The sequence below is a fragment of the Miscanthus floridulus genome, chromosome 3, assembly GCF_019320115.1.
Source record: "Miscanthus floridulus cultivar M001 chromosome 3, ASM1932011v1, whole genome shotgun sequence".
Classification (NCBI taxonomy): Eukaryota; Viridiplantae; Streptophyta; class Magnoliopsida; order Poales; family Poaceae; genus Miscanthus; species Miscanthus floridulus.
The window spans coordinates 105,375,573-105,387,574 of NC_089582.1; the positions used below are offsets into that span (position 1 = coordinate 105,375,573).

The 12,002-nt window shown below is 47.5% G+C and overlaps 1 protein-coding gene across 1 annotated transcript; it reads left to right on the forward strand.

The window, feature by feature from the left end:
• Window positions 1–7,601: 7,601 nt before the first annotated feature.
• On the forward strand, window positions 7,602–9,288 carry LOC136546346 (aspartic proteinase nepenthesin-1-like). The gene has a single exon (XM_066538323.1). It carries the CDS (start codon window positions 7,649–7,651, stop codon window positions 9,089–9,091), a length of 1,443 nt encoding a protein of 480 aa, XP_066394420.1. The 5' UTR covers window positions 7,602–7,648; the 3' UTR covers window positions 9,092–9,288.
• The last annotated feature ends 2,714 nt before the right edge of the window (window positions 9,289–12,002 follow it).

A 12,002-nucleotide genomic window follows, 5' to 3' on the forward strand; every position in this document is an offset into this window, starting at 1 on the left:
CCCATTGGGCTCATGGGCCCGGTCACTCTCACCTTGGCCCTCGCCAAGACCGTGAGCCGCCCCCATACTGGTGCTCCCACGTCCAGACCTTAGATTCATCTGTAAGAGATATGAACCATCCATCAGAACACCCTCCTGATTAGAATCAAGGGATTAGAGAAATAACATCACATTTATTAAAGCATTCATTTAGTTAGTCCTATCAATTTACTGACTAAATTATACATGAAGGGGGATTTTAGTTTGAGTAAGATGCTATTATTATGATGCATGCTTCGGCCTATGCGCTCACTCAAGCCGGAATATAGCGGCATTCGTTAAATTTCCGGCACATCGCACACTCACTTTCTGTATACTAAGCGCTTTCTTACACAACGTAAGTCAGTGTACCTACAGAAAACTGATTAGATAAAACCAGTGCCACTATCCTAGATAGACCATATTGCTAGGGCTTATACTTATTTACCTAATCTAATCGCATCCTACTTTTCGCAAAACTTTTGTTGGTCAAATTTTTAAGTTTTGAAAAGGGTGATGAACTCGTAACCATTATTGGCTTTGATACCAACTATGGTAGAACCGCCTGAAATAGCACGCTTATGGAGGTTCTTGTCTCCCACCAGACACTAAGCACCCCAAAAACAGGCTACCGTGAGCGGTATCCATCGGGCACACCCCAAGAGAGAACCTGAAAGATCCACATTTTTTCCAAGGATCCAATAATGAGAACGAGTTACAATACAAGTCAATTTCATATATCAGAGATTCTTAAAAAAATACATTATTACATTACCAAATATCAGAGTGCGGAATGATAAACAATAGAATTTAAATAAACATCTAGCGATAGGAGCAAGGATTCTGTCTGAGCCCACAGAAGACTCCTCCACACAAAGGTACTGCTCATGCATCACCTGCAATAGGGGTAAATAAACCCTGAGTATACAATATACTCGCAAGACTTATCCGACTAGTGGGAATAATTTTTTAACTCCAAGAAATATGATAAGCTTTATGGTATGCTGGTTTCTTTTGGTAGAAAGCAATACTAATCGTGAGTCCTTATTTATGTATTATTATCAGCCGTATTAAGTTATCATCTAGCCAGTCTATATAAGCACATGTTCTACTTTCAAGCAAGAGTTGAGCAATCATTTCCATTTCTTCTCCTTTCAACTTTCAGTTCTTACTACGGTGCTAAACCGCAGACAAGCCATACCGGATTTTCTAGCGATTCATGAATCAATGTGCCCAGCTAGGTGCCCCGAAAACACACACCCCGCTTATACCCCAAGCACAAGTAGAACTAACCCATCACTCTCCTGTCCTAGGTGTCCAGGTCCCCATCCAAACTTGGACTCCAAACCCCCACTCCCGAGTCCTAGACTCAGTGTGGTGCAAGGACCTCTACCATCTCCGCCTCCAATCAGTCGGTCCAAAAAGAGTCAGATCCGTGACAAGCGAGCAACAAGTCTTCCCTGCGGCCATACCCAAGTATGTGCTCGGGACAATAAATCTGTGACTTGCCTAGAGTCATATGCAATGACCGGTCCTTAATCGACACAGATAGGGAAAAAGTGTAACCGAGCTATGTCCTATTGGCCGTAGGACAAAACCATTTACACCCACCAATACCCAAACTATATCCCTGCCCGATCACCATTTACCTTTACACATTTTATCATGAGTGATCATATTTATCACCTACTTGCGAGTAACGGTAGGTTACTCACGCTACTGATACCCTGAGCATAACAGCTACTCGACCTGTACTAGTAAGACTCATGGGTAGATATATTTATGCATGTAGTTTCCATAAAATGCCTGTAACTTAAATGCACATCACATATATATATTCAGTGATCATTAAAATATGGGGTTATGTACCGGGGCTTGCCTTGGGCAGGCTATGGGTTAGTAAGGTTAGCACCAACAGGCTCTGGGGCTCCCTCCTGCATGAGGATCTCCTCCTCATACTCCTCAATCACCTCATCGTACACCTGCTCATCGACGGGCACAAAATCTACCAGCTCGTGATCTACATACATGAAATGATGATGTAATGCTCAGTAATATAGCGATAGCAACTCTTAAAATAAAGGTATATCTGTTTAACCACTAAGATAGTACTACTGATCACAGTATTAAGCTATCTATCATTGTCGATAACCAATTTGACGTATGGCATACAATATTATCACAACTACATGTATTCTTACTCCTAACGCTGATCTACGCTATATACGATAAAACAAGGGTAATAGTTATTTTATTTCACAACACATTCTAAGACTACCAAATTTACAGCAAGTACATAATAACGTAGCGAGCCTACTATAAACTTTTTATAGCTATATCCATCCCCAACCTACCATAAAAATTCCTACAATTATTAATCTACATAATACTAAGCCATCTAGTTTGAATTTATGAACCTACCATTGTCACGGCTAACTGTAATCTAACTGCACTAACAGGTAGATGGTAATTTTGCGAACCTAACAAACTTGGTTTCACTATTTTTGGACATCTACAGAATTTACTATAATTTATCAAAGTTCAGCTCATAACTAAATTAAATAAGCATTTCTACTTTACTGGAAATTGAAGAAACCAATTTCTAACTCGAGGCCCAACTCGCGTGGCTCGGCCCACAATGGCGCGACGCGCGCGTGCACAGCGTGGCCCATGCGCGGGCGCAGCCCAGCCGGACGACGGCCCGCGGCGGGAAGGACCTACGTGCGTCGGTCAAAAATGCAGAAACCCCCTTGGACAACTCTGTATTCCCTGTGAGCTCTACGGTACTATTCCACTAGTCTACGGTTTTATGGTTACACCCTTGAAATATTCTATCTCTACATCAGCGACACCCCCACGGCACCCGCGCGCGCACTGGCGCAGCGGCGTTGGCACCGGCTGCTGCGTCGGCCGCATCAGCCCTTCACCGTCCTAACTACAGAGTCGACCCTTACCTAGGAGCGAACACGAAGCGTCGGGCGGTGGAAACGTGAACCGAGACGCTGCAGCAAGGTCGGACCACGATGGCGGGTAACCTATAGCCACGGCGGGGCGTTCCGGTGAGCGACATCGAAAACGGAGCAAACGAGTTAGCTAGTGAGCTCAAGGGACTACCCACAGAGACAGTTGAGGCATCAGTTCAGCCAGAGACGGCCCGAGCCAAGCTGGCTACATGCGCATAGGTGGTGTGGCGGCGCACGGCGATGGCACGGCCACGTCAGGGAAGGCTGGGCTGCGGTAACGCTACGACCAAGGTGCGCAGGGTGCTTAGGAGGGGAAGATGAGGCCGGTGGTGCAAGTAATTGCTACAAGGTGCTTTGGATCCATGGGTTGTCGACAGCGCAGACCCGTCCGGTCTTAAGGACCCGGCGGAGTGGCAACCCCAAATTGGGACACTGTGCGGTGGCACAAGCAGCGCGGTGGGGTCGGTTGGGTGGCCGGCTACATAGCGGAGCTGAGGACATGACCAATTTGATTCATGGTACTATCACCACGGCGAATCGAAGGAAATGGTCCCGCTGTCCATGGCGACAGCGGAGACAGGGGGTTTTTGGCACGGCTTGGCTCGACACAGTCGTGGCCGTCAACGCAAAGTTCGAGTGCACACAACGATGGGGAACAGCGAGGCGTGCTCCAAGCGGCTATCCGCACGGCCGAATCCGCAAGCCGACGAAGCTCGGTACAGCGTCACAGCAGACGGCATCGGACAAGGGAAGCAATAGCGCAACGTGACGCCAAAGTGATGGTGGAGCAGGCGACCGTCCCACGCGCGCATAGCTGTGGCTGGTCAACGGGAGTAGTGCCGCGCGGTGGCGATGGACGGCGAGCAACGCGACTAGGGTACCGTACCGACGCGACGGTGAGTGCTGGGCAGATACGTCCGCCCGAGTAGCATCGCAGGACCCAGCGCACCTTCGGCCAGAGTTGGGCAGGGCGCGGGCGGCATCCCGGACGCAGCGCGTCAGCCGTGGCGATGTCAACCGCGCGCCAGCGCGTGGCAGCAGGCAGCCGAGGCAGCAATGCAAGGACCATGCGTGCGATGTGCTTGCATAGGGCGGCAGTGAGGACACGGCCGGCGCTTCAGCGCGCGCTGGGCGAGCCAGCTGCAGCGCCAAGCCGAGCAGCAGCGGTGAGCGCGGCCAGCGCGGGCTCTGTTCAAAATAGGTGACATGCATGCTTTTTAAAGCTGTTTCAAAACCCTACCCGAAGGTCCAAACGCCAAACCACTTCTTCTATACTCTAGTGGGTACGTAAAGCTATCGACCTATGCGACGACATCATGCTACTTGTTAAGCCGATCTTTCTACAAAAATTGCCAAGCGTGGCTTCATCGACCCGTTTTCAACTTACGCGAAATGACTTAAACTTCGAACGGTTTCGCGTCGAATTCCAATTCCGACCTACTTGATATACTAGCTAGCGAACCTCATCCTCGACCGCACATATTTCATGGTCGCCTACGAAGTACGTACTACAAACTTTATTAAAGTTCGCATACACGTTCTACATCATTTTTATTCGATAAAAATTCGCTTAGAATACTAAACGCTATAAAGCGACATGAAACGTAACATTTGTTTCTTGTTTCGGATAAACGTTTTCAATACCATACATTGATTTATACTTTATGTTACACACATTTGCACATAAGTAGGATGCTCATGCAGTGTTTTAGCAAAAACTGTACAATGTAACACCGAGGGTGTTACGTATACCACTAATAAAACTAAGTATCATTACCCTCTCTCTTCATTTGCTATTATAATAACTACATTTTTAGATACTTTATAATCTCAATATGGTTGTTACAAGTTTACCGGTTACTTTATATGTGTTTCCATCCATTACATTACACCTTGATGGGTTTATTATATATGATTTTGTTGAAATAACCTACGATTAACTTATACCAGGTCTCATTGTATCCTGTTTTGACATTAGCAACCTATATTTTGTCTTTTAATTTTAAATATTATTAGTTGTTGTAATATTTTTATCCACACATTAAGTTCAAACTCAAGTGTTTATTGAATCCTTTTGTTTTCAAAACTTTTCATTTATGTTTTATTAGAAATTACACTCTTAGGTACTACATTGACATAAACAATAGTCGTTTCAATCTACAACACAATACTATCAACACTTTTAGAAAAAGATGAGATACAAGATTAAAAATTACCATGATAACACATTAAGATTATTAACAATGCATCAAATTAAATAAGTTTGCAAGTAAACCATGATTTCAATTTTATATATTTTTCACTTCCAAAATGGATATTCCTCAACCTACTTTCAAGCTTAGACATGTTTACAAGTTATGACCAATCATGCTTATTTTTTTTTTTTAAAGAAGACCAATAAAATAAAAAAAGATTGTTATGTAACGATTGGATCAACCCATGCATGTTACCTATTGGGTCGATAGGCTTTGGGCCTCTGGCCCTATCAGCCCTGTCTAGACTTTGAGGCCGGCTCTCGTGACCCGTTACCTTGTTTTCGTGGCTCAGCTCGGGTCAACTAGCCAATAGGTCAACCCGGTCCATTCCCATTCCAAACTCACATATCCTTACCATTGGCTCCCTTCTGGATGATCTTGATCTTAAGAGCGCTAGTCTTGCCGGTGATGTGGAGGTATGTGCACCATGTACAGTAGTGAGCACTTGTGCTTGCCATAAGATATGATGGTACAAAAGGTTTGTAAACAGTTTTATGCTCCATACTGCAAGTATATGCATATGCAATGGGCACCTTAGGTGCCCTGGGCCGGAGCACAGTTTTATGCTTGTACTACCTTGCAGTGTAGTTTTAGCACACGCTGAAACGAGTACACCTTGTCTACACATTTCGGATCCGAACAAGAGTAGTGTCACTTGCTCTGCACGCCTGCGTTTCACTGAAACCGGCCCACGCATCCGGATGTTTCCGTGCCCCACGCACGGTATCAGTGCCGTCCACCCATGCCAAATCAAGTTGCGAGGTGCCTTGCGCTTCACTCCCGGGCTCCGCTGTCCGAGAGCGAGCGGAGTAAACAAAATCTGCGCGGAGATCGGGGAACAAACTCGATTCGCAGCTCCAGTTGCTGTACGCCTGTACTTGCACAGTGCTCAATGCACATTTCGCGTGCGCCCCTGCCGAGTGCTGACTCCCATGGACGACGGAGCCGATCCCGGTGGCTCCCCGTTTCGTTTGCCGCTGCACATGGCTGACACCGCGTTAGTCTGCTCGAGCCTTGTCGAGCCGCTGCCATCGGTCCCGTGCTGTATAGATTCATGGCCTGCCTTCCGCCCGTCTCTTCACTCTAGCTCGTGCATCTCGGCACCTCCGCTATTGACATACATGCATGTAAACTTCTGCCTGTTCAAACATGGCAACGAGCCTCGATACCCGATACCCGATGGGTATTTGATCCATTAGAGAACGGGGATGGGATCATATCTTTACCCGCGGGTATCTAAATGGGTAAGAATCCATCCCCGACGGGTATAGCAGGTATGGAAACGTTCCCTCAGCCTGTTCGTTTGGCTGTGGCTTGTCGTAAACGATCGTAAATTTCCAGCCGGAACAGTATTTTTCTCTCACACAAACCAGCCAGCAGTATTTCTTCACGAACCAGCAATGATACGAACCAGCCAACCGAACAGGCTGCCTGTTTACCCGTTCCCGTTACTCATTGGGGAACCCGACTATTTGAGCTGTCATGCGAGTATTAGGCCCAAAGAAGCTTAACATAGGTATTTTGGTCCAAATCTGAACAATCATATATATAGTTTATGTGTTCTAAGAACCCTAGTTTAATTTTTCCTCACCATCTCCGCCAACAGCACAAGCACGTCTGCCTCACGAGCGCTCGTGCCCCTCGCTTCCTCAGTTCGGTCTCTCTGCAACCTTTGCTCGTCCTCCTCGCAACCTCGCCCCTTCTCCTCGGCATCTCCGAGACTTCGACACTTATATCCGGGTAAAGAAGAAACGTCTCCGATTGCAAAGTTGCGACCCCAAGTGTCCTTGTTTATCGGGTATGCAGTACCCGTCGGGTATCTGTTACCCGACCGATGCCCGATGGGTACGGGAATGTGCAAGAATCTATACCCGAGACAGTCAACGGGGACGGGAACGGGATGAATTCTCCGTAGCGGAGAAGGGAACGTTCCGGTGATACCCGTCGGGTTCATCGCCGTTGCCATCCTTATGCCTGTCTATGTCGTGCGATCAGAGAATGGAAATTCTCTGGCATACCATCAGGCCACTCTTATTGCAGGTGCAGACACTCGTTCTCTCGTGTTAGGAACGAGTAGTTTCTTTCCATGGAGAACTAACTAGTGTGCTATCTGTAGTTCTACAAGTGGTTCAAAGTTCAAATAGTAAAGTTGTATGACTCTGTCTCCCACTCCTGGGTTACTGGACATAAACAAAAATCACGATTTCTAACTGGTGAAATGGGCACACAAACGCAGATCTCTAAGCCACCTACGGTGGTTAGCGTTGATGTTAAGGAACGCAGAGCTGGTAATATTTTACAGCGACGCATCATTGCGACCTCGATTCGTGCCCATATTCCTTATTGCTATCTCCATGTCCAAATAACCAGGATCAGTGTCGAGTAATGGAGTGATCCACACATCACACATGCATGGACACGATATTTATACATGGAGGATCCAAGCGAAGCCTTCGTGCTCACAGCATACCTTTCATGGTAGCTAGTGGCGTGCTGCGCTCGCTACCACTCAACTCCAAAATGCCGAGACTTGCGGCGTTCTTGGTCCTCTTGCTCCCACTGCTGCTTTCCGCGGTTGGTGCCGCAGAGGCAGAGGCAGAGCTTACCCGTGGCGGCTTCGGCTTCAAGGCCACGCTGAGGCACGTCGACGCGAACGCCGGGTACACGGAGGAGCAGCTGCTGGCCCGCGCGGTACACCGCAGCAGAGCCCGCGTGGCCACGCTGCAGTCGCTTGCGGCGTTAGCGCCGGGGGACGCCATCACCGCGGCGCGCATCCTGGTGTTCGCCAGCGACGGTGAGTACCTGATGGAGATGGGGATCGGCACGCCGACGCGGTACTACTCGGCCATCCTCGACACCGGCAGCGACCTCATCTGGACGCAGTGCGCGCCGTGCCTGCTCTGCGTGGACCAGCCCACGCCCTACTTCGACCCAGCGCAGTCCTCCACGTACAGGTCGCTCGGCTGCTCGTCCCCGGCGTGCAACGCCCTCTACTACCCGCTCTGCTACCGGAGAGTGTGCGTCTACCAGTACTTCTACGGCGACAGCGCCAGCACCGCCGGCGTCCTCGCCAACGAGACGTTCACGTTCGGCACCAACGATACCCAGGTCACCTTGCCGAGCATCTCGTTCGGGTGCGGGAACCTAAACTCCGGCTCGCTCGCTAACAGCTCGGGCATGGTCGGCTTCGGGCGGGGGTCTCTGTCACTGGTCGGCCAGCTGGGCTCCCCCAGGTTCTCCTACTGCCTCACCTCCTTCCTGTCTCCGGTGCGCAGCCGGCTCTACTTCGGCGCGAACGCCACGCTGAACAGCACCAACGCGCAGCCGGTGCAGTCCACGCCGTTCGTCGTCAACCCGGCGCTGCCGACCATGTACTTCCTGAACATGACGGGCATCAGCGTCGGCGGCTACCTGCTGCCCATCGACCCAGCGGTGTTCGCCATCAACGACACGGACGGCACGGGCGGGACCATCATCGACTCCGGCACGACGATCTCATACCTCGCGGAGCCAGCGTATGGCGCTGTCCGCGCGGCCTTCGTGTCGCAGATCACGCTGCCCTTGCTGAACGTTACGGATACGTCGGTGCTGGACACGTGCTTCCAGTGGCCGCCGCCGCCGCGCCAGTCGGTGACGCTACCGCAGCTTGTGCTCCACTTCGATGGGGCGGACTGGGAGCTCCCTCTGCAGAACTACATGCTGGTGGATCCCAGCACAGGGGGCTTGTGCCTGGCGATGGCGACGTCCTCCGACGGCTCCATCATCGGCAGCTACCAGCACCAGAACTTCAACGTGCTCTACGACCTTGAGAACAGCCTCCTGTCCTTCGTCCCAGCACCGTGCAATCTAATGTAGCTGTAACTTGAGTTTTCATGTACGTTTATTTCGTTTCCCATCCGTTACTATTTATGCATAGATGTGTGTTCTTAGGATTGGTGCTTGGTAGGGCTTTTAACTATAGGTCGGTGATCTGTATCACTAAAGCAGATTTGGTTTACCGTTTACGTATTGTTGTCTTCTCAACATCTGATGATTAATAAGAAGATCATGTGTCTTTAGACGTGTTGTGGTGGATTCTATACGGACCAGGGTTCGGATCTTAGCACGTGTGCTTAGTAGACGTACTTGTGCAAACTCATATAAGCACGGATCATGAACTGGACAATCAACCAATTAGGACTTTTTATCTCTAATTGTTCATGTACTACTACTCTTAAGTAAAACCGGACAAGACCCTTGAGGGAGTGATATAGGTCAGATGGGCTCAAGAGAACGTGAAGGACAAAAAATTAGGGGGGAGAAACTTTCACTCATTAATATTGGGTATATATATATAAATTCCAGTGCAATATTATTGCACAATTCCTATCTACCAGGCGCTTGGTTTTTCTCAGTCGGTTCAGGCGACGTGTGGAGTAGTACTACCTCCGTCTGCAGGAAAATGTAATTATGGGATAGGTGTCGGTTAAAAAAGTTTAAGTTTAACTAAGTTTGTAGCAAATATTATTAACATTTATATCTCTAAATAAATTTATTATAAAAATATATTCTATAATTAATCTAATAATACTTACTTTGTATCATAAATGTTTGTATTTTTTATATAAATTTAGTTAAAGTTTAGACTATTTAACTTTTTGAAAAATGAGAATTACATTTATTCTTTTTTACGGAAGGAGTACTCGGTACTAGTACGCTAGTAGTAGCTGCCTGTTCCGAAGCGCACGGACGCTGGATCAATGGTTTTAGCGTTTGTGGCACATTGCTGCCGCGGTGACAATGTGACATGACTCCAGCTTCTACCGCTCTTGTAACTTGTCCGTGATTTATTAATCGTCTTTTCGTTATATTATATTAAATTTTGTATTTGTGTGACTATACAGATTATTGTGTTTGTAATTTGTTAATTGTCTTTGTGTTAATATATTTAATTTTTTGTCCTTATCTAACTATAGAAATAATCATATATTGTTAATTGTATTTGTGATAACACAAATTAGATTTTATCATGTTTGTGAGTTTGTCTAATGGGTTTTTATTCTTAAATCCAAAAATTGTAAATTATGTCTATAGAAATTGCAATGAACTAAAGTTGTAATTTTAACATAAAATATATACAATAACCGTTGCCTGAAAGAAAATTAAAATTCAGACACCTGAATTTTATCAAGTCCCATATTATTGCACTAAAACTAAAATAGAAGCTGTATCAATTCTTCATATCCATACCTTGCCTTTTTTCAGTAAAGCTAAACTTCACTCGAATGGTTCAAGGTTCCCTTTCACTCGATTTTTTTGCCCAATTTAAAAAAGTCACGAGGTCTTATCCCCCAACTTTACCAAGGTTAGCGTTAGGGTTTGGAGGCTTACCTGAATTTGGTGGGCTTAGAAGGATTGTTGGGGTAGGAGAGCGGCCTGATGGTGGTTGTGGGCGCGGGGCGCCTTGGGGCGAGACGGCGGAGGCGCCGCTGGCCAAGTAAATGGGGGAAGGTGGCTGGTTGGGGCAGGGACATTAACACGACAAAGATAGTCTGATGGCCTCCACCGGGTTGACAAAGAATATGCCTCCAATATAAGGGAATGAAGGTTTCTGCACTTGTGCGATGCACAGTCTTGCTCCAGTGTTCCTCTGCTTGTGCACGTGCGTTATTTCATAGGATAATGATATGCCACGGGCATCCATCCCATGACTCTAGTCCGAACACAACTTATCCTCATCCACTCATTCGCGGACCCAGCCCATGTTGCCCACACCCGTTCGCGGGACGGACTTCGCCTGCGCCGCTCGTCGACGCCCCCCCCCCCCCCCCCGCCCGGACTCGCACCTCCCATCGTGGCTGCGCTCCATCCGCCTGCCACGGCCACTGCCGAGCTCCGTGTGAAAGGTCCTTGTTTGGTTTTGGTAATTGAGTGACAACCTTAGATGGGCTAATATGTGTTTGAGTGAGATACACAGGTGATTAATCCACAAGTACATCATGTGTGAGCAACCAATGCCATGGAGGTGAAATGGCTTGGATATGTTGCAAGGCTCACACATGTGATGAATTCCATATGAGATATGATATGGAGTCATGTGACTAAGGTGGAGAAGATCAAGACAAGACTTGGCTCGATGGACCGGTTGCAAGCATGAAGGGCAAGATGGAGGCTTTGGAGCGATGGACCGTGTGGCGGTAAAGCTTGAGCAAGACTTGGTGCTGATGGACGAAGGCAATGGTGAAAAGCAAGTGAGGTCAAGATCGATGAACCAACAAGGTGACATGATGATATGAACTAGATCATATCATTTGTGATATGATTGATGCATGTGTTGCATCAACATTGGAGGAGATGGAATGAAACGCGCAAGACAAATGTATAAACTATATGGCATTTCATTTCACCGGTTATAGGTGTGTAGAGAAGTTTATGACCGGGTTTAGGATAGATGGCCATACTATCAAGAGAGGCAAACTTGTTTGCATATCGGTCATCTAGTGCCACTCGAGTGATCTAACTTTGCATTGTTGCTAGGATCGAGTGCTGTGGTAAAAAGAGAGCTAATTCTTTTATAAAATGTTTGTGAAAAGCTAACACACTTGCACATGATGTTGTACACTTGGTGGTGTTGGCACATTTGCAAAGGAGAAGTTGTTGGAGTTGATTTGGATCGACTTGGTGAAGTTGGAGAAGAAAAGGAGAAGAGAAGAGCAAGTTTGGGTTGTCCGAGGGTCGGAAAACACAACCAAACTTGTAGCCAACGCGTAGCCCAGCCTGGGGGGTG

Bases quoted from the DNA above. Each gene is read 5' to 3' on its own strand.
- LOC136546346 (XM_066538323.1), top strand. From the start codon at position 7,649: ATGGACACGATATTTATACATGGAGGATCCAAGCGAAGCCTTCGTGCT.